The sequence below is a fragment of the Natrix helvetica genome (genome assembly GCF_964273705.1).
Source record: "Natrix helvetica genome assembly, chromosome: 7".
Lineage (NCBI taxonomy): Eukaryota > Metazoa > Chordata > Lepidosauria > Squamata > Natricidae > Natrix > Natrix helvetica.
Window position 1 is genome coordinate 21,954,475 of NC_138558.1, and position 23,483 is coordinate 21,977,957.

A 23,483-nucleotide genomic window follows, 5' to 3' on the forward strand; every position below is an offset into this window, starting at 1 on the left:
GGAGCTGATTTCAAACTTATTTGGCTGCGTTGAAGTTAATTGTTTGAGGAAAGCTGTTGCTTAATGGAAGTAGGAAAGATGTGGATAGCTGAGAATGAACCTCACCCCTCGTACAGAAATGAACTCGGATGGCAGCCAGCTTTAAGAATGTCATCCCCGTTTTCTCCATCCAGCCGTTTTCAAACTGTTGTACTCTGGATATAGTACTGTGATGGTGAACCTGTGGCACTCGTGTGGCACACCGAGCCCTCTCTGTGGGAATGCCAGCTGTTAAACCAGCAGAGCTCCACCTTGCACCTCCCGCCAGCCAGCTGATTTTTGGGTCTCTATCGCACATGCGTGGGGGAGATGCATGTGCGGGGTGAGCATGGGTGGTCACATGTCCATGTGGGTGTGGGACACGCATGGGGAAGTCGTGTGCATGCACGGGGATCACCTGCGGTGGGGGGGCGCGTGTGGGGGTATGTGTGCATACGTGGGGGCAGTGGAGTACAGGGGGGTCACAGGTGCATGTGGGGGGTATACACGAGGGATTGCATGCACATGCATGGGGGCAGGGCGTGTGTGGGGGTTCACACGTGCATTGCATTATGGGTGCATAATACACTTCTGGCACACAGCAACAAAAAGGTTAGCCATCACTGCTATAGTATGTTAGACAACTATCTCTAAAGTTCCCAGTCAGCAAGGAATTCCCTGCTAGGAATTCTTGGCAGTTGAAAAAATTATGAGATGCAGTGTATCATGGCACTGGCATGTTCCCATGTCATTGTAACAAAGACACTTGTATAATATGCCTATTTCCTTATATGTAAACAATGCCCTCCCCCCCTTTTTTTCCCATCACCAAGAGTGCTATTTCCTCTTGATTTTCACAATAGCAACCTTCCTAGTTTGCTATATTCCCTTTACACATTCCTTAATGGTTGCTCCCAAACTCTTAATACGTTTCTCAATCTGACAACTTGAAGACATATATGGACAATCAACTCCCAGTAGTCCCTGGCTGCCATTGCAGTATTGGAATATTTTTATTCCTTACCAAGTCCATTTCGGAGCTGGGATTAAAAAAAGAAAGAAAGCACCAGCAAGCTGGCTGAGGTTGTTTTTTATTCCTCATCCAAAAGAGATGACAGCAATCTGCTCAAGATACATATGTGGCTGCAAAAGCCTCCTTCATCCAGACACAGGTTATATACATTACAATCAGCCCCTATTTTACAATATCACTTCTTTACCCAATTCCATTCTCACATCATCCTATATAAGGAACTTCCTTCCTCTTGTGCAAAGTCTCATTACATTTTCTGAGAATATATTTATCTAATGAAAAGCTATGTACAGCTTATCTAGCTTCCTTGGGTAAGCTACTTTTAAGGCTTGTAAGGAGTGAGAAGGCCAACTAATTTTAAAGAAAACAATATAATAATAACAACAACAACAACAACTATCAGTCTGAGCCAGAAAAATGTGGATTTCAAAAACGAATGTATCAGATTTGGAAGGTGAACCACATGGACTGTGATATCAGTGAACAAAGGCTAATGGACCAACGACGTGTAATTCTGAGCCACACATTTTTCACTACAGCAGAATTAACAGGAATGGAAGAGAAAGCAACTAATGGTCTGAGTATATCAACAAAGAAGAGTAACATCAAGAATGATTTGCAGACTCAAAAGCAAACTGAGGAAGAAAGGGAGGAAGAGGCTGCTGAAATGGATGAAGATAAAGAACAAGGAAGCACTGAAGAGCAAGGTCCTAGAAGATGATGGAATACAACTTGAGAATGAAGAAATGATAAAAGCAGTAAAACCAGAAGAAGGCTACAAGTACTTGGGGATTTTAAAGGCCTCTGACTTAATGCATAATAAAGTCAAGGAATTAACCTCAGCCAAGTACATTTGACGAATTCGCAAGATATTAAAGTCCAAACTGAGTGGAGGAAACATCATAAAAGCCATAAATACCTGGGCTATACCTGTAATTTGATACTCTGCAGGAATAATTGACTGGACCCAGATGGAGTTGGACAATTTGGACAGAAAAACAAGGAAGCTTATGACAATGAATCATGCTTTGCACCTTAAAAGTGATATTGACTGATTGTATCTACCAAGAGCAAAGGGTGGTCGAGGACTCCTACAAGTAAAGCAGACTGTGGAAGAAGAAAGACACAGCTTGAATGATTACATCCAGAAAAGTGAAGAACCAATGATTAAGGAAGTAAATAAAGGAGGCCCTAAGTTAAAAGCTGAATATAAGAAGTAATTGAGAAGTGAGCTGAAAATTGGAAAAACAAAGCTATGCATGGCCAATACTTGAAAGGTATTGAAGGCAAAGCTGACCAAAAAGTAACTTGGAACTGGTTAAGATCAGGAGTACTGAAAAAAGAAGCAGAAGGCTTTATTTTGGCAGCTCAAGGACAAGCCTTAGCCACAAACTGCATGAAGGCAAAAATTCAACACGTTACCACCAACAGCAAATGTCGCCTCTGTAATGAGAAACATGAGACAATCAACCACTTGATCAGCGGGTGCAGCAAAATTTCAAACTGACTACCTACAATGCCATGACCGCGTTACTAAGATTATTCAGTGGAAATTGTGCCAAAAGTTTGGATTTGAGTACAGCAAAAACCACTGGGACCATCAGGTTGAGAAGGTTTTAGAGAATGAGAAAGGCAAAATCTTATGGGACCTCAGTCAGAATCCAGACTGCCAGGCACTTGGCCTACAACACACCTGACATAACAATAATTGAAAAGAAAAAAGTATGGTTCATTGACATTGCAATACCTGGTGATGCATGAATTGAAGATAAACAGCAAGAAAAAATTACAAAATACCGGGACTTGCAAATGGAGGTTGAGCAACTGTGGAAAAAGAAATCATGTGTTGTCCCAATTGTAATTGGAGTCTTTGGAGCAATACCTAAAGGGCTACCTCACTATTTGAAAATTCTAAATTTACCTGACTTGAACATTCTGACTCTACAAAAAGCCACCTTACTTGGAACAACTTATATCCTCCGACGTTACCTTAACAGTTCCTAGGTCCTTGGTTAGGACTCGAGCTGTTAGACTACCAACCAACCCCAAAGGCTGTGAATCTCACCAAAGATTAATTACACATAATAATAAAAATAATTCTTTATTGTCACTGCACAAACTATGTACAATGAGATTGGTTAAGCTCCCTCAGTGCACCCCCCAACACAATATAAGTCACAATGAAGACAAAAGGAAAAAAAAAATCCCTAACCCAATAAATGAAGCATTGTTTCTGAGCCTTAATAAGAGTGTAAATCAGAGGTTTCAAACTCAATTTCATTGAGGGGCGCTCCTTGGGGCTTGAGTTTGACACCCCTGGTATAAAATAGAATATTCTTTTCAAACATTCTAATAGTAGTCTGACGTACTACAGGTAGTTCTTGACTGATGACCTCAATTAGATGCAGAATTTCTGTTGCTAAGCAAGGCAGTTGTTAAATGAATTATGCCCAATTGAATGACATTTTTTTTGCTATGGTTAAATGAATCAGAAATCAAAACCTAAAATAAGCAAGAATTAACACTAGGATCACGTGAAGGGTTAATACCATTTTATAATGCCTTGGTAAGGCCACACTTGGAATACTGCATTCAGTTTTGGTTGCCATGATGTAAAAAAGATGTGGAGATTCTAGAAAGAGTGCAGAGAAGAACAACAAAGATGATTAGGGGACTGGAGCCTAAAACATGAAGGAACTGGGTATGTCTAGTTTAATGAAAAGAAGGACTAGGGGAGACATGATAGCAGTGTTCCAATATCACAGGGGCTGCCACGAAGAAGAGGGAGTCAAGCTATTCTCCAAAGCACTTGAGGACAGGACAAGAAGCAATGGGTGGAAGGAGAGAAGCAACTTAGAACTAAGGAGAAATTTCCCAACAGAACAATTAAAATCAGTGGAACAACTTGCCTCCAGAAGTTGTGAATGCCCCAACACTGGAAGTCTTTAAGATGTTGGATAGCCATTTGTCTGGAACGGTATAGGGTTTCCTGCCTAGGCAGCAGGTTGGACTAGAAGACCTCCAAGGTCCCTTCCAACTCTGCTATTGTATTGTATTGTATTGATTAATATCAGACCAACAACCAACAGTCAAGCAGTAAACCACTCCCAAACAAGAAACTACCTAGAAAAAAACACTGACAGGGCAAACACGGTATATAAACAGAGAGCAAACCCCATTTTAGTACTGAAAGGGTTACCTAGTTGAGTAATGAAACATCCACAAGAAAACAACCAAACTCAGAGAGCACTAAGGACTCCATACTCCTAACCTATCTTTCCAGTGAAATGTCTGCTTAGAATCATGAATCTCGTTCATTTTTTATCAAGATTATTTCAGCTATAGTCATGATCAGGCAGTTTTTATTTTGGGGGAGCATATCAATGCATATATATCTTTGTACATAGACATGTGCCTGAGAGATGTTGCCAACTGTGGAGATCTAATAGGCAGCCTGCACTGGTTGCCGGTTGTTTTCCGGGTGCGATTCAAGATGTTATGATCTTTAAAGCGCTCCATGGCTTAGGCCCAGGGTACTTGCGAGACCACCTACTGCCACCGGTAGCCTCCCACAGTCCAGTACGATCCCACAGGCTTCCTCAGGGTGCCGTCGGCCAGGCAGTGTCGGCTGGCGACTCCCAGGGGGAGAGCCTTCTCTGTGGGAGCGCCTTCCCTCTGGAATGAGCTGCCCCCGGAGCTTTGCATAATTCCCGACCTCCGGTCCTTCCGACGCACCCTAAAAAGTTGGCTTTTCCAGCAAGCCGGCCTGGCCTGAATAAAATAAATTATTAATTTTAATTGTTAATTTTAATTTAATTTCTAAATCTTATTGTTAATGGCTATTGGATTTTTTTGGGGATATTCTATTTAATCTTTCTTTGAACTTTTGTAATATGTATTTTTTATGTTGTACGCCGCCCTGAGTCCTTTGGGAGAAGAGCGGCATATAAGTCCAATAAACCTAAACCTAATAACATTGACCTCATTTGGATTTTGGGGAGAATTCTAGGGGTCAAATGGAAAGTATTAAATTGATAGACTTTATTTTACCAAAGCAAATAAACAAAACCCACTTATAATCAAACAAAATGAAAATTACACTAACCAGTAGAAATATTTATGTAAATATACTTTATTTATACATTTAAAAATACAATACAAAACACGATACAAAATGAATTTTCTAATGGAGATGTACAAACAAGAGTAAAAAACACATATGGGTGTGATGGAACATATGTTGTAGCCATCAGTTTCATCTTGCCAGAAGAGGAAAAATGAAATGGCATCTGTCAGTCTTGCCCAGCATCTATGAAAGAATCTGACAATCACTGTGTCTTGCAATTAGAAACATCTCCTCTATCTTCTGATGAAAGCCAATCCTTAAAGTTGTTTTCTTCGGATTCTGTTTTGCCAAATTTTGCGTCTGTTAGAAAGAACAGTTGCTAATTGTTAATAAAAATACCGCATTTTTCGCCCTATAAGACGCTCCGGAATATAAGACGCACCCAATTTTAAAGGAGGAAAATCTAGAAAAAAAAGATTTTTGGGCTTAATTGCCACTCAATTTTGGGCTCAATTGTGGTCATAAGTTTTCTTTCTTTGTTTGTTTCTTTCATCTCTCTCTCCCACTTTCTTTTTTTTTCTTTTCTTTTTTCATTCTTTCTACCTCTTTCTCTTTCTCTCTCTTTCTGTTTCTCTGTGTGTCTGTCTGTCTGTCTCTCTCTGTGTGTGTAGCTCTTTGTCTCTCTCTCCCTCTCCCCTCTCTGTCTCTCTCTGTCATTCTTTCTGTGTGTCTGTCTGTCTGTCTCTCTCTCTCCTCCCTCCTCCATCTGTCACTCTGTATGTGTGTGTCTGTCTGTCTCTCACTCTCCCTCCCTCCCCCTCTCTCTCTCTCTCTCTCTGTGTTTCTCTCTCCTCCCTTCCTCTCTGTCTGTCACTCTGTGTGTACGTGTGTGTGTGTGTGTGTGTCTGTCTGTCTGTCACTCACTCAATCACTCACTCTGTGTGTCTCTCTCTCTCTCTCTCTCTCTGTGTGTCTCTGTCTGTCTGTCCCTCTCTCCGTCCCAACTGGAGAACAACCTTTTCTGTCCCCTTACCAGCCCATCCGGGAAGATGAGGAACGCGAGGGAGATCCCCCCCCCACAGATGGGCTCCGAGCCAGAGTGGGGTGGGGAATCCTCCCTTTCCCCCTCTCAGAGATCTTTTGGGAAGTGAAAGAGCTGAGAGAGGGGAAAGCCTCCCATTGAAAACAGTGTTGAGTGAGGTGGGGAATCCTCCCTTTCCCCCTCTTAGAGATCTTTTGGGAAGTGAAAGAGCTGAGAGGGGGAAAAGCCTCCCATTGAAAACAGCGCTGAGTGGGGTGGGGAATCCTTACTTTCCTCCTCTCAGGGATCTTTTGGGAAGGAAAAAGTGGGGTGGGGAATCCTCCCTTTCCTCCTCTCAGGGATCTTTTGGGAAGGAAAAAGTGAGGTGGGGAATCCTCCCATTGAAAACAGCACTGAGTGGGGTGGGGAATCCTTGCTTTCCTCCTCTCAGGGATCTTTTGGGAAGGAAAAAGTGAGGTGGGGAATCCTCCCATTGAAAACAGCGCTGAGTGGGGTGGGGAATCCTTGCTTTCCTCCTCTCAGGGATCTTTTGGGAAGGAAAAAGTGAGGTGGGGAATCCTCCCATTGAAAACAGCACTGAGTGGGGTGGGGAATCCTCCAGTTCCTCCTCTCAGTGATATTTTGGGAAGGAAAAAGTGAGGTGGGGAATCCTCCCATTGAAAACAGCGCTGAGTGGGGTGGGGAATCCTTGCTTTCCTCCTCTCAGGGATCTTTTGGGAAGGAAAAAGTGAGGTGGGGAATCCTCCCATTGAAAACAGCACTGAGTGGGGTGGGGAATCCTTCAGTTCCTCCTCTCAGTGATATTTTGGGAAGGAAAAAGTGAGGTGGGGAATCCTCCCATTGAAAACAGCACTGAGTGGGGTGGGGAATCCTCCAGTTCCTCCTCTCAGTGATATTTTGCTAAGGGAGGCTTCTCAAAATGGGAGGCCCCCATCTCTTTGCACCCTTCAATCCGTCTCTCTCTCCCTCTGATGTCCCCCAATGGCTCAGCGTCCCCCAATGGCTCAGCGTGAAAAACTGGGAAAGAGGAAAAGGAGGAGGAAGGAAAGGGGGGAGAGAAACGGGGGGGGGGGAGGGAGGAAGAGAGAGAATCTCTCCCTTAAAGATCGCCTGCTTAAAGATCCTGCTTAAAAAGAAGCCTCGCTGCCTTTTTCTCTCTGATAGCTGCCTGCTTAAAAAGAAGCCTCGTCCTTCTTTTTAAGCAGGCGATCTTTAAGCAGGCGATCTTTAAGGGAGAGATTCTCTCTCTTCCTCCCCCCCCCCCCGTTTCTCTCCCCCCTTTCCTTCCTCCTCCTTTTCCTCTTTCCCAGTTTTTCACGCTGAGCCATTGGGGGACGTCAGAGGGAGAGAGAGACGGATTGAAGGGTGCAAAGAGATGGGTGCCTCCCATTTTGAGAAGCCTCCCTTAGCAAAATATCGCTGAGAGGAGGAACTGGAGGATTCCCCACCCCACTCAGTGCTGTTTTCAATGGGAGGATTCCCCACCTCACTTTTTCCTTCCCAAAAGATCCCTGAGAGGAGGAAAGCAAGGATTCCCCACCCCACTCAGCGCTGTTTTCAATGGGAGGATTCCCCACCTCACTTTTTCCTTCCCAAAAGATCCCTGAGAGGAGGAAAGCAAGGATTCCCCACCCCACTCAGCGCTGTTTTCAATGGGAGGATTCCCATTCGGCTGCACAAGGACGAGCCCCGATGCAAAAAAATGCCATGGACTTGCAAGTGAGTTACAGGGGCGGGGCTTCCAGGTTCATTGACCAACCAGCAGAAACCCACCACTGCCCAGGTGGCTACATTCGGCCTATAAGACGCAACCAGATTTTCACCCTCTTTTTTGGAGTAAAAAAGTGCGTCTTATAGGGCGAAAAATACGGTAACTACAAATATTTGAGTAACCCAATATAACCGCAAGGGAAGAGCCTGATAGATGTTTGGAACTTTTCTATTTTTAAATCATCACACTATTCTCATGAATTTGAGATTAATTACCTTACTAGATGAGCAGATTATTTAAATAACATGGTGGTACACTACTTCCTGGATATGTAATGTACTAAATGGTAAATTAAACTATGGTGCTCTTAGACCAGGGGTCCCCAAACTTGGCAATTTTAAGACTTGTGGATTTCAACTCCCAGAATTCTCCAGCCAGCATAACTGGCTGGAGTATTCTGGGAGTTGAAGTCTACAAGTCTTAAAGTTGCCAGGTTTGAAGACCTGTGTCTTAGACCTACTATACATTCATGTTGGGAGGACTAAAGTGCTTCTGTTTTGAAAGGATTGAATGGTGACATCACTGTTGCCTGGGGGACACCCTGTTGGGGACTCCTTTCGTGTCCCTGTTAAGTTTCCTACCAAAGTGATATCCATCCATCTACTTATGGTCACCTGCTTTCAAACTGCTGGGTCGGCAATATGACGGGAACTCACCCCATCACGCAGTAGCAACCGCGTATTGAACGTGAGCCTGTCAATTGTCAGCCCAGCGTCCCAACCACCATCTAAGTTGTTCAGAAGGACTATGACGATCCAATCTTACTATGTGCAAGAATTGTCTTGTACTGTATGTTTTTTTCTATTGCTTTCAGCTACACAAAGTTATCATGTAGGTGCACCAGTTATTGGGTGAGGGATGTCAGGACAGGACAGCCTCTAAACCTCACATAAAAATTCAGTACCTTATTTCATAAAATCAGAAACTCTTTGTTCTGCCCAGCTACCCAAACACAACAAACCCTCTGACGTGAACACAAAAGATTCCTTTATTAGGAATCCTAGTAGCCCTGGAAAAAAAAGTTCATCTCACAGGCTAACAAATCCGTCCGTCCGGAATATAAATACCATATTTTTAGGAGTATAAGAAAAAAAGAGGGTGAAAATCTGGGTACGTCTTATACACTGAATACAGCATTTTTGGCCGCCCGAAATCCTGCCTTCACCAAAATGGCCGTGCACAGCCTTTAGGAGCCTTGCAGAATGCTCCCGGGGGGCTGGGGAGGGCAGAAATGAGCAAAAAATTGGTCATTTTTTGCTCAATTTTGCCCCCACCCAGCCAACAGGAGTACTCAATAAGCCTCCGAAAGGCTATGCGTGCTCTGTTTTTGACAAAAAACGGGCCCGTTTTTGCAAAAATGGACCATTTTTTGCTCATTTAGGAGGGGGGGCACTGCCCAGGAGCACTGTACGAGCCTCCTAAAAGGTATTCATGCTCTTTAAAAAAACGGGCCTGTTTTCATGAAAAACAGGCTGTTTTTGGGAGGTCTGCAGAGTGCAAAAACTTTTTTTAAAAATTTGTCTCTTCAAAACCTTGGTGCATTTTGTACTCTGGTGCGTCTTACACTCTGAAAAATACGGTAGTTGTCTGCCACATCTATTCATTTCCGCCCCCTGTCTTTTATCCCCAGAGCTAGGTTGGAGCCTAGTTAGCAGTGGTGGCTCTTCCTTCCCCAGGACAGGCCCATGGCTTTCCACTGCTCTCCCCTTCTCTGCCTTCTGCGCAGCTGCGCATCAAGCATTGGACCTGGCTATTCCTCCTCTTCCTCATCAGCCACCTCCAGACCTGGGGGCTGCTAACTCTCCATCTGAGGGCTGACAGACGGCCCAGGGTCTGCCTCTGTTTCTCTCTCTACCAGCTCCACTCCCTCTTCCCCCCCCCGGAGACCTCAGATTACCATGATGCTGATCCTGAATCCCACACCTCCTCCTTTTCTGAGTCAGTTGCTGGAGAGGCTGGTGGCCTTACAAGCCACAACACTCTTGGCTATCTCATGCAGTGAATAAACAATAACTAATCCTACAATGTTTTGAAACATTTTTCCTACTGATCATTACATTTTGTAGGATTTGTTTTACGTGTGCTATCTATAGAAAAAGCAAATGGATCAGAAAACAAGCTGGTAAACACAGAAGTTGTGTGTGTGTGTGTGTGTGTGATCCCAACACAGCTTTACTCTAAAATAGGCTCTTCGTCTTAGCATCTAAGAATGCATCATCATGCTGTTACTTACTTGCAGTAATCCCTAAGCATGAGTTATCAAAGAAATTTGATTGGCGGTTCGACGGCATCAACTGTGGCGTGTCCAAAGGCAAAATTGGCTGCATGGAGCTCTCCTTGCAGGGAGAGGCTGGCAATGCCAAAAGAGAAGAAGCTGGCTGTTTCCTTGGAGATTTTAGTTTATGCTCCTCAGTGGTGTCTCCCAAGGCACGCTCCCTCCTCTTCATAGCTCGCTCCTTCCATTTCTTAATTTCTTCTTTCAAGAGATGCTCGTTTCTTAAAATATACATTAGAGATATTTAATCACCTGGTGTCCAGATAATGTTTTTTTTTCTTATTCTGCAGAGCCCATTCATTTCCCCCCCCTAACAAATTGTTCTGACCCAGCTCCCCAAACACAACAAATACTCTGAAGTGAACTCAAAAAAATTCTTTACTAGGACTGCTGGAAGCCCCGGCAAACGTTTCTCTCTCAACACAGGCTAACAAGTCCGGCTGAAAGATGAATAGTTGTCTGCCACATCTATTCATCTCTGCCCCCTGTCTTTTATCGCCAGAGCTAGGAGAGGACCTCGCTAGCAGCGGTGGCTCTTCCTTCCCAAGGATCAGCCCACAGATTTCCACTGCTCTCCTCTGCCTTCTGTGCATCAGGCACTGGCCCAGGTGTTCCTCTTCTTCATCAACCACCTCCAGACCTGGGAGCTGTTGACTCTCCATCTGAGGGCTGACGGATGGCCCAGGCTCCGCCTGTTTCTCTCTCTGCCAGCTCCATTTCCTCTTCTCCCTCAAAGCTGACCCTGAGTCCCACACCTCCTCCTCCTCGGATTCGGCTGCTGGAGGGGCCAGTGGCCGACAGACCACAACACAAATGATTACATGTGGCTTTTTGCAAAACTTGCATGCTTGTCCTTTTATTATCTATGCATTCATGACTTATAACACAATGGGCAACCTGTGACCTCCAAAACCCTTTTTGTGAACGTCAGTGCCAATACTTGGCATAATTGTTAAAAATTGGTAGAACAATTTCCCACCATTTGGAGCCAGAAAAATACAGGTAGTTTTGGCCTAAGGCCACACCTGATCCCAAAATTTCTGATGCTAAGCCAGAATGTTGTTAAGTGAATTTGGCCCCATTTTACAACCTTTCTTGCCACAGTTGCTAACTGAATCACCACAGTTGTTAAGTTAGTAACTTGGTTGTGAAGTGAATTAACTTTCTGTTTTCAGAATATGCATAGCTGGCAAGTCAGAAACGTGATGCCAGGAAAAGCTATTCTGAATTAGATCATGAATCTGGGGCAAATATTGTTATAAGAGCCGAGGTGGCGCAGTGGTTAGAGTGCAGTACGGCAGGCAACTTCAGCTGACTGTTAACTGCAGTTCAAATCTCACCGGCTCAAGGTTGACTCAGCCTTCCATGATTGGTAAAATGAGGACCCAGATTGTTGAGGGCAATATGCTGATTCTGTAAACCGCTTAGAGAGGACTATGAAGCGGTATATAAGTCTAAATGCTATTGCTATTATCGGTAACTGTTTAATTTTTTTTTTCAAAATCCCCAGGGCTTAATAAACACTAATTATGATGTCATCCTAAAAAAAGTGATGGTCCTCCCTCACAGGCACCAATGTACCTGCAGACGTTTTCCTTGCCATCACCAATGCTAGCCTTTTTTTTAATGGATGGAACCTCACCAGGAGACATCCAGAACATCAGCTTTTTAAATGTGCACACTATAAAAAAAAAACCACAAGTCTCCCCTCCCCCCCCAAAGCCAACAGTTCAAAACAACCCCAAAGGTCTGATAAAACTGGGAAGCAAGCCAAAGCTAACCATCAATCCCACAATTTTGCCAGGCCAATATCTTCAAATGTGTGGACAGCTTATTTGCCTTTTAGAGCAGTGATGGGTTTTCATTTATTTTATTACTGGTTGGCTCGTGCTCATGCTCAAGTGACGCTTCTTTGCATGGTCGGCGGAGCCTCCTGCCGCCGTCACTACCGGTTCGCCCAATCTGGGGCGAACCGTCAGAAACCCACCTGTTTTAGATATACTGTATGTATCTGTTCTCTATGAAAAATTCATACATGCACAATCATTGTAAGCTGTGTTTCCGGGCAGAATATGATGACTTACGTCAACAGCAGGTCATGTTCTTTCTTGAGTTGAGCGTATTCTTTTTCCAGCTTTGCATGCTCAGATTTTAACACCAGCATATGGGTATTCTGTACAATTCCACTACCGCCACCACAAGTAATTGGTAGAAATGACTGAGAAAGGTCTTTGTTAGACATCACTGAAAAGAAGAAGGTCCAGCATGGTGAGCCTTTTGCCAATGACAACATTACTATCCAAACATTGCAACTTTTTTGAAAATCATCTCATTTCATGACATGGTATAATTTGGGATCACATATTCAAGAGACTGTGGTTCGGGTTGGGGATTTTATCACAGGATTTGAGGCTTCCAGCTTTTATGATTTTAAATGACTTGAGGTGATTAAAAGGAGATAGCACTGATGGAAATGTATCTACAGAAATATATTCAAGCAGGATTTTCTCAAAATAGCCCTGAAAGTATTTCTTTGCACTTTTGGAACACATGAAAGAATGAGTTTGAAAAATGAAAGTATTTTCCTGCTTGGCTATCATTTGTGTAACGTTGTACCTTAAAAGCCCATGTCATACAGCCAAGAGATAACACTCTGGTTTGCATTTACCTGTTATATCCTGTTCTTGTTGAGCTTTACGAAGTTCTTCCTTCAACTTTCTTAACTGCTCTTCCCGATGATCTGCCAGAGCTTTGGCATTTGCCATTCTAGAATAGTGAAGATTCAGTTTTAAATCGAATTAATCAATGATCTTAGTCTACAGTTATACAATTACAATAGTCTACAATGATTGTGAATGGAGGATGCAGAACAATTTGGGACTGTGAATTATTTTTTTAAAGCGCAGTAGCACAATACTTCTCTTAAGCTGTTCCTGCACTTTTGAACAGTTAAGTCCTAAGTTCTTGATTCCCAACACCTGGTCTGCAAAGGTCCTCTACTTAGTGGCTCAGGTTCAGAAATTAAAAGGAACCTTTAAAATAGCTGAGATCTTATGAGATTTGGGAAGTTCTAACTTGAAATTTCAGGTGAGTAGACCAACATCATAAAAAATATAGGCATTCTTCTTTTAAAAAAAACCCTTGAAGTCCTAGAGATGTCATCTCAAGGGAGCTCTCCAGGGTGCAAAGAGGTATTGGATTAATGTTCCATGTCTTAGATAATGGTCTGTCTAAACGTAGAGTCCATTGCTCCATAAAATTGTCTTTTCAATGAAATGGAACTTACTCTCGATCAAACAATTTGGATTGCTTCATCCTTGCCATATCAGCTTTAGCAAGCTGAGTTGTCAGGTCTTCAATTTTCTCCTTATATAATCCAACACCTTTATCCACCTGGGCCTAGTAAGGGAACAAAACATGATCTTGTGAGAAGGGGAAAACAACAGTTGTATATTTCCAAGTGCCCAATAGGCATTTTAGAAAAATGAAATCATATTTACATATTAGATAATAGACTTTTTAATAAGCACATAACATCTCGCTTCGGATCAAAGTAATAATGTCAGGACCATTGTCAAATGGAGGTTTGGATCTAGTAAGAGATCAGAGTTATTACCCTGTCAAATCAGTTGGTGCCCTAACTGATCTGCAGGAAATTATGCTTCTATGGTTTCATTCCGCAAAATGACTGAATTGCATAAAAACTACTAGAGGCCAAAGTTGCAGAGCACTTTCATTTTCTTTAAGGAGGAGTGTTTTTAGCTGCACGCAGTGGGGCAGGGCAAGGCTTGGAGGAAGTATAGCATTGTGAGCTGATGGCTCCTTTTGTGTAAACTTGCCTCCAGTCTCCAGCAGCCCAGAACAACATCACATGAGTTTTATATAGGAACTGCAGAGAAGGTGTGAAGCAGAGGTAGTGTTCTGCGGTTCGCCCCAGTTCGGGAGAACCAGTAGCGGCGGGAGGCTTTGCCCACCCGCCATTGCGGACGTTCTGCACATGCGCAGAAGCACTGCGAGCCACTTCCGGTTCCAAACCGGTAGCAAAGATAAGAGGAAAACATTACTAGCGTCAAGATCATGTGAATCCCATGAATAAATATTTTACTCCCAACATGAAACATCAAAGCAAAGAAGTCACTTATGTTAATTCATACAATACCTTGAGTGTTTCTCTCTCACTTAATGCATTTCTTAAGCAATTTTCTTTTTCTTCTAATGCAGCTTGGAGCTTGATGACTTCGCTCCTGGAAGCTTTCACTTTAAGTTTCATTTCTAGTATGCTTATTATTTTCTCCTTTTCCTGGAGATTTTTTCTTCCTTCATTTATTATGCTTTCTAGATCTTGTATTTTCAACTGTAGATTCTTTGAACAAAGAAAGTTGTGTTATTAGAAAATGGAACACAGCTCTTCCAGATTTTATTTTCAAAGGTGGAGAAAAGGTCTAGCCGTTCTTGGCGATAACTCTGAAACTTGCAGAGTTAATTGGAACTGAAGCTCTGAAGATCATTCATAAGAACTCCAATATTTTGAATGCTGGGCTCTTTATAAGAAGAGTGTGGCCTGAAAACAGTGAAAATGATCAGAAAAACAGACCGCTTCTACTAGAATAGTAAGAGCCACAGCATCAAAGAGGATGAATATAAGCAAAACTAATTGCAAAATGACGCTTCCTCATTTATAAGAAGTAACCCGGTGCCATTTTATGCATCTATTGGGGAAACACTCTTTTTGTTTTGTTTTCGCATGGCAGAATGACCAATGTCATGTTTCCTGCAACCATAGATTTAAAAGTATCATTCTATAGATCTCTTTTAAATCGAACTGTCATGATTTATCAAAATTTACCACACTGATGAACCAAATATTCTGCCATCTGTCCTCTTCAATTAGAAAAGTTGGATAAAACTTATTATGTCAGGAAACCTGTTTAAAAACTAGATTTGGATTTGGGAACATCATCTATTGAGTCTGTCATCTGCACCTCTATAACTGTCTGGTTTGGTTCTGCAACCCAACAAGATAGACACAGACTTCAGAGGATAATCAGAACTGCAGAAAAAGCAATTAGTGCCAACCTGCCTTCCATTGAGGACCTGTATACTGCACAAGTCAAAAAGAGGGATGTGAAAATATATATAGACCCTCACATCCTGGACAAAAATTGTTTCAACTTCTACCCTCAAAATGATGCTATAGGGCACTGCATACCAGAACAACTAGACACAAGAACAGTTTTTTCCCGGGTGGAGAGCTGATGTCGCGACGTGCGATCTTGGTGCTCCGAGATCGCAGACCATATTTCTGCCGTTGGACGGTCCATTTGGACCTCAACCGTCCCGTAGAGACGGTGATTGAGAAGGGCACCTCCTGCTGATCTCAGGGACATCGCAAAGTTCCTGAAAGATCCAGGAATAGCCTTTTTTTTTCAGGTGACAGAAATGCAGCTAATGAAGCTGCTGAAGTTGGGACAGCTCCGGAATGGGAAGATAGTGGAAAGAGAAAGTGTGTTGAATTGGTGAGGATATTTTATTATTAGAGGAAGAGACTACCCAAGAAAAAAATAATTAAGATTGAAGACAGAAGACTGTAGGCGGCGAGATTGATCTGCATTGAATTTAGTGTGTTATCCTGTTTCTATTTTTTTTAACGGATGGAACTTTTGCAGGGGCTCCCTATTTTTTAAACTGAATGGATTAATTCTTTCTTCTTCTTTTTTCACTTTTGCTTACATCTATGGATTAAAATTCTCCTTCTTTTTTAATGCTTGATTGGATTGTTTTTGATCTCCATTTAAGGGTTTGTTTTCTTTCTTAAGCTTGGAATATAAAGAAGATAATAAGGATTATAAAGAGGGTTGTAACAACAGGAGGAAAAGCAGTTACATTGCCACTTAGAGGCTGGATACATTGCTTTTTCTTCTTTCTCTTTGATCACTTGAGATTCAAGGTTCTTTCAGTTTGTTTACTGACAGTGATAGTAGGAAGAGCACAACTTGTTTATACAGGTGCTTTTGGGGAGTTCTATCGCTAGCTATTGGAGGGAAGACCACATTTTGACTTGAAAGATAATAAATGAACCTGTTTGAAGTTTATTAAAATAGCCTTGAACCCTATAGTGGCAGTGTCTGCAAAATTGAAAGAATGACTCAGCAGGAAAAAGAAACTGTAACATTGCAAATGATTATGTTTGAAATTCAAAATCTATTAGTTGTGACAGAGAGAACTGAAAAGAGATTGGAGAATATGGAATACAAAACAGAAAAATCTCATGGAGAAACTAAGGATGTTTACCAAATGAAGAAAGTGGAGGACAGAGTTCAAAAGATGGAAGAAAAAAATGAGCAAAGAGATAAGAAAAATGTGGATACTGACAACAAAGTGAGCATGGTTGGTAATGGCAAGAGCGTTATATGGAAAGGGGAGATAGATGGATTGGAACTCTACCTCAGACTTCAAAGCACAGAAGAAAAGAGAAAAATTGACGGAGATAAGGAGAGAAATCTTGACAGAAATACTAGCGATAACCAAAGACTGATGGAAAGAACAGATGTTGGGTTTCAAGCTTTTATGAGATATGAAAGGAACAACATGTTGCCAAGAGAAGTTTATACAAGATTTATTAAGAAAGTAACTAGAAAATTAATGCAACAAATGGCAAGAGATATAAGACCGTACTATTACTGGAAAGATACAGGTTGATGCAATGAAAATGTATAATAAAAACTAAGCTAAATTTAGTTTACTGGTAGTATGTATAAAATGAAGCAACAATAGCTATAGTTAAATAATGATTAATAATAATAACAATACATATAGATATATTAGCTTGATAATATGAAATTTTATGTACACAACACATGGAGATTATGAGAGGAGGTTTAAAAGCTTTATCTAGAATATGTTATAAAGATGTATTGTGATTGGATGATCTTAGGAAGATTTAATAGAATGCTATCATATAATCCAATTCAAGATTTTGGATATTATATATAAAAGGATGTAAAAACAATTCTAGTCAAATTAAGGTTGGGATATAATAATTGTGATGTACATGAATATAGGTGAATTTAAAATATGCGATTTGATATGAAAAGCAGATGATGACTATGGAAGAGATGCATGGAAATACTACAACCAACTGACACACTTTCTACAATTTGTAATGGAAGATGTTTTTTTTTTAATGTTTGTCCTTGTTCAAAAATAAATAAAAAATGTTTTTTAAAAAAAGAACAGTTTTTTCCCCAACGCCATCACTCTGCTAAACAAATAATTCCCTCACCATTGTCAAACTATTCACTATGTCTGCATTACTATTAATCTTCTCATCGTTCCTATCACCCATCTCCTCCCACTTACGACTGTATGACTATAACTTTGTTGCTTGTATCCTTACAATTTATATTGATTGTTTCCTAGTATGATTTGTTTGTTTATTTGTACCCTATGACTATCATTAAGTGTTGTACCTTACGATTCTTGATGAATGGATCTTGTTTTTTTATGTACACTGGGAGCATATGCACCAAAGACAAATTCCTTGTGTGTCCAATCACATTTGGCCAATAAAGAATTCTATTCTATTCTATTTGGGAAAGCAGAGACTAAATAGAAATTGAATAAATGGCATACCAGGAAAAGTTGCAAAGAAAAGAACTAAGCATTAATCAAATTAGGCAAACATAGAGACATCAGATTAAGGTGCTAAACAGTGTTTAACAAAAACACACCTTTGTATCTTGTTCTGTTGCTTTCAGTTTACATCCTAGGTTCTGGTTTTCTTCTTTTACTGCCATATTAGGAACAGAACAGGATTTTTGTCCTTTCTTTAACACATCTAACTGTAGAATCAGTTCCTTTGTTTCTTCTTTACATGCTTTCAGAGTAGCATTGATCTCTTTGCAGTAGTTGGTGTTTACGGCTTCCAGCGCAGATCTAGCTTGAAAATAAGGCTGTAATATAAAGGCAACAATAGATGTTGGGGCAGGTAGGTTACATTGCTACCTCTAACATAAGAGTCATCCAATTACATTAGAACACAGTTTCTGCAAACTCTAGATCCATGATGGTGAACCTCTGGCACGCATGCCACAGGTGGCATGTAGAGCCAGCCGTCGTCCCAGCCCACCTCCACCGTGCATGCACTACCTAGCGGCCAGCTGGTCTTTGGGTCTCTGCCATGCATGCATGGAGGGTGGAGCCTTCCCTGATCTCTACAGCTTCCCCTCCCAGCGCCCTATCTTTCTACTCCATTTCTGCTGCGTGCACCAACCTGGAAGCTAAAACAGGGTACAGGGGTGCTGTGTGAGCCCCCACCGTGCCCTGGGTTGGCCCTGGAAATCTCTTGCACCAACCTGGAAGCCAAAATGGAGCACGTGGGGTGTGTGTGTGTTGCATGCACGGAGGGGGGCAAGCGCAGGGGACGCATGCACATGCGTGGGGATGGGGCACCTTTGCAGGGGGCCCTCACATTGCAGTTTGGGGATTGGGGGACGCGCACATGCATTCATGCGTGCTTTCGGCACTCAGCACCAAAAAGGTTAACCATCAGTACTCTAGATCAGTGATGGTGAGCGTTTTACTGCTCAGATGCCAAAAGGGCGTGTGCGATAACGTGCATATGTGTGCCCACACCCACAATGCAATGCCCTCCCCCAGGATGCATGTGCGCACAACCTCCCTCCCCCCCCGCACATACGTGCATGCCTCACCGAAGCCTCTGGACTTCCGGTAGCTCCGTTGGGCCGTTTTTCGCCATCCACAGGCTCCGGAGGCTTTTCAGAAGACTGGGGAGGGTGAAAACGACCTTCCCCCGCCACCCGGAAGGCCGAAAATCAACTGGCCAGCCTGCACATGTTCGCTGGAGCTGACATAGGGCAACGCTACACGTGCCCTCAGATATGGCTCCACATGCCACCTGTGGCACGCATACCATAGGTTCGCCATCACGGCTGTACATCAACATGCCCAATAATCTAAGTTGCTTTGAATTATTAAAGCTATAAGAAACACGCAACTACATATACAGCCTTATCTCCATGGGCAGTCTTAAAAAAAAACACGAACAATAATATTGTGCTACACATTTTAAACCTGCATTTCGTACCTCAGCTTTGGGCTGTAGAAATTGATTGATGGACCGAAACTTTTCAATGTTTTGCTTTATTGTTGCCTTAAAGCCTTGCAAATCAAAATGATCTGAACACCGTTCCAAATACTGTTCCATCTCTACGTTCTCACGTTCCAACTCTTGTAACATAACCTCTGTGCTACCAAGTTCTTCTTCCATTTCAGAAATGTCTTTTGAAATTTGCTGTGCCAAGAAATTCATAAAGATGATCTGGTTTGTCAAGACATGCACCATGACTTTTTTTTTTTTTTTTTGCAGCACGGTAACTGGCAAGAAATTTATGCAGAAACCTCTTAACAAAGAGGCAGTATTAACCCTTCCAGCTCAGTTAACAGCACTGAAAGGAAACTTTTAATCTGATTTATCTTCCCACCTGTTCAATAGGGCATCATAGCAGGAATGAAAAGATACATTCTTTTCTTCCTTCCAAGTTTTAATTGGACATGCCAAGGACTGACTTTGAAAAGTGCTGTATTTTGAATTACAACTTTTAGGAAAAACTCTTAACTGTGGTTTAGAATTCCCTCTTCTGCTACACCATCTCAAATATAATAGACAAAGTAGGCCACCTGCTGAATTATGTACAATGCGCATCTTTGGTTTTGTCAAACGGAATATGCAACTTTTTATATGGTGATTTCATTTACCGTATTTTTCAGAGTATAAGACACACCGGGAGTATAAGACGCACCGGGAGTATAAGACACACCAAGGTTTTGAAGAGGCAAATTAAAAAAAAAGTTTTTGCACTCTGGAGGCGTTTTTTTAAAAGGGCATGGATAGCCTTTAGGAGGCTTATAGAATGCTCCTGGGGGCTGGGGTAAAATTGAGCAAAAATCGGGCTGTTTTTTGCTCATTTCTGCCCTCCCCAGCCCCCAGGAGCACCCTGAAAGTTTCCTAGAGGCTCTGCACAGCCATTTTGGTGAAGGGGGTGGGATTTCGGGAGGCAAAAAATGCTGTATTCAATGTATAAACACACCTAGATTTTCAGCCTCTTTTTTGAGGGAAAAAGGTGTGTCTTATACTCTGAAAAATACGGTATGTTTTTTTTAGTTCTTCTCTCAGAAACTGCCCTGAGGTCTCTTGAAAAGAAAAGCAGTATTGACAGCATCTATTATTACATCAAGGTAAAAAGGTTTGACTTTGTTAATAACCTGTCTTCCATGAAGTCTAAGTATTTCTCCTTTCCAATCCAGATGAGAAAGGTAATAGCAAATAAATAAATAAATAAAGCCAGTGGCTCTCTTAGTCCTTCACTGACTTCCGAAAGACCATGACTTTTGAATGGTATCATACAATATCATGGTGGATCAAAGGCAGAATCTTTAGTATCAACCTTAGTCGTCTATTGGCTTCTGGAACATGAGTCTCCAGGAAATGGCTCTAAAGACTAACTGTAACTCGGAGCCACAGTGGCTAGAGTGCAGTATGGCAGGTTACTTCTGCCTGCCTGCCAGTTGCCTGCAATTTGACAGTTCGAATCTCATCAGGCTCCAGGTTAATTCAACCTTCCATCCTTCTGAGGTTTGTAAAATGAGGACCCAAATTATTGGGGGGCAATATGCTGACTCTGTAAGCCGCTCAGAGGGCTGTAAAGCACTGTGAAGCAGTATATAAATCTAAGACAAATGCTATTGCTATTATTATCTCTGCAGAGATTAGACTGGCCTCCATTTTGACACTGCTCTGAAGTCCTTGGTTTTTACAATGGGCCTGGGGAACCTGGAGTGGGATAGATCCCATCAAGTGGCTTGTTTGACTGATTGCTGTTGCCAGAGGGCTGCATGGTTATTGTTTTTATTGTTGTACTAGGTCAGGGGTGGCGAACAAGTTCGACAAAAAGAGCCAAAATTTTAAACTGTGAGAGTCAGAGAGCCACACCACGCAGTGACCTGCCAAAACAGACAAACATTCACACAAAAGCATATAATTTTAACAATAATATATTAAACACATAATATAACATGCTCAGTCAGTTGTAGCCACTCGAATGGACTTTCTATTTGAGGCACTGTTGCCACCAAACTGAGTGTGAGTGCCCTGCAGAAGGATGACCTATGAATACTAAGTATACCCCATCTTGTTGGCACATAGGTAAAAGTAAAAATAAGACGTCTCCTCTTCAGTTGAGCCCGACTCTAGGGGGCAATGCTTATCTCCATTTCTTAGTCAAGAGAGCCATGTTATCCAAAGACACTTCCGTGGTCATGTGGCCAGCATGATTTATATGCCAAGGTGCACAGAACACTTGTTACTTTCCCATAAAAAGTGGTACCTATTTATCTACTTGCATTGGCATGCTTTTGAACTGCTAGGTGGGCAGGAGCAAGGGTGAGGACGGGAGCTCACTCATCACATGGCACCTGAGTCTCAAACCCAGGCTGTCAGCTTTCCAGCTGACAAGCTTAGAATCTTTTAACCACTGAGCCATCACATCTCTTTGATGGCACAAAATCAATCATTCAGATATGTTAGGCAAACACAATCAAAAGTGATGTCCAAAGTTTTACTAATTCACAGCTCCGGGGAAAAAAAGTTGGAGATAGAGATTAAATAAATTAGGGAATAATATAGAGCAATATCTCTTACTCTCAGCAATGTTCAGGTAGGTGGACTTCAACTCCCAGAATTCCCCAGCCAGTATTAGATGTTCAATCATACAAATGTGTAATTGCAATATTTGAATACTGCCAATTTCACATGAAAGCTTGCCTATTATCTTCAATGCAAGGTTTACAAGATACAATGACTTTTTGGAGGCTCGGATCGCGCGCTCCCTTTCGGCGCTAAACCCGGAAGTACGGTCGACGCGACGACGCTTGCCTGCGCTCCACCAGCTCGGCTGGGAACGGAAGCCGAGCTGGTGGAGCGCAGGCAAGCGTTGTCGCGTCGACCGTACTTCCGGGTTTAGCACGCGATCCGAGCCACAGTATACTAAATAATAATAAGAGGCAAAGAGCCTCATTCATTTTGGCCGGGAGCCGCATGCGGCTCGTGAGCCGCGTATTCGCTACCCCTGTACTAGGTGATAACCCGGCATTGCCCAGGTATTTATTTATGCTAATCTTGTATTAGGCAGGAAAAGGAATGAATTATACTTATAGTGTCAAGTCAAAGTACTGCTGGAACACACACACACAGACACACACGCAAACTTGAATCCAAAATGCACACTATCACTGTCAAAAGTAGTGTAATTTGATACTATAGGTATAATTCATTTCCTTTTGATTTCAGCGGCCCAGGCGTTCCAGAATTATGCTGGAACACACAGACACCCCGAGGGGTGTCTTACACCCACAGTATTTGTTTCAGACAGTAAGTCATCTGTGTACCAAGTTTGGTTGAAATTGCTCGAGGCGCTCCAGAAAACACACACACACATACTTTTCTATCCAGTATATATAGATAACCAACAAATTTACATTTTCTAATTTAAAAAAAATTAAAAAAAAATAAATCAGCAGATGATGGAAATTATTACCACAGCCCACAACACAGGATAGCAAATATTTTAGGTTCTGTTATGCAATGGGGTAGATGCTTCCCAATCCAAATGTTGTGAGGCTGTGTGAGATTTTCGCATGAGGGAAGGGTTTGGAAATGGTGCTTGGAGATATAGCAATGTCGCTTTCCCCAGCCCCAAACAGGCAACCTTTGGAAAAGCATTACCTCTGTGAGACCATTCAAGCTCTGGATCAGTTCAGAGACACCAAACTGCTGGGATACAGCTCCCTGCTGTTCCAAGTGAGGCTTTCCAAGTTGCTGCATTTGCATTAGCAGTGCATGTTGATTTCTTCGCTCATCAAGCAGCTCCTTTGTGTACTGGCTGACGTTTGTGTAGTATTCTTTTCTTTTGTCACACAGGCAGGCAAAAAAGTACTGTTGAAGATGAAGAAGTTAATTACGAGCTGTGATGGTACAGTGGTTAAACTGTAGTATTAGGAGATTGACTCTGCCCATAGCCAGGAGTTTGATCCTGACCGGTTCAAGGTTGACACAACCTTCCATCCTTCCAAGGTGGGTAAAATGAGGAGCCAAATTGTTGGGTACAATAGGCTGACTCTGTAAACTGCGAAGTGAGGGGCTGTAAAGCATTGTGAAGTGGTATATAAGTCTAAGTGCTATCACTATTACTAAAAGAACGT

General features: G+C 42.2%; 1 protein-coding gene across 1 annotated transcript in view; it reads right to left on the minus strand.

Moving 5' to 3' along the window:
* Positions 1-5,165: 5,165 nt before the first annotated feature.
* CENPE (centromere protein E) overlaps positions 5,166-23,483 on the minus strand; it is a 75,867-nt gene continuing 57,549 nt past the window's right edge. The window contains exons 43-51 of the mRNA XM_081960011.1: positions 23,008-23,217; positions 19,312-19,518; positions 17,936-18,157; positions 14,365-14,568; positions 13,492-13,604; positions 12,874-12,971; positions 12,290-12,449; positions 10,164-10,426; positions 5,166-5,477 (exon numbers count right to left, since the gene is read on the minus strand). Of these exons, the coding sequence (XP_081816137.1) occupies positions 5,380-5,477; positions 10,164-10,426; positions 12,290-12,449; positions 12,874-12,971; positions 13,492-13,604; positions 14,365-14,568; positions 17,936-18,157; positions 19,312-19,518; positions 23,008-23,217 (1,575 nt within the window). The 3' untranslated portion in view covers positions 5,166-5,379. The remainder of the gene's footprint in view (positions 5,478-10,163; positions 10,427-12,289; positions 12,450-12,873; positions 12,972-13,491; positions 13,605-14,364; positions 14,569-17,935; positions 18,158-19,311; positions 19,519-23,007; positions 23,218-23,483) is intronic.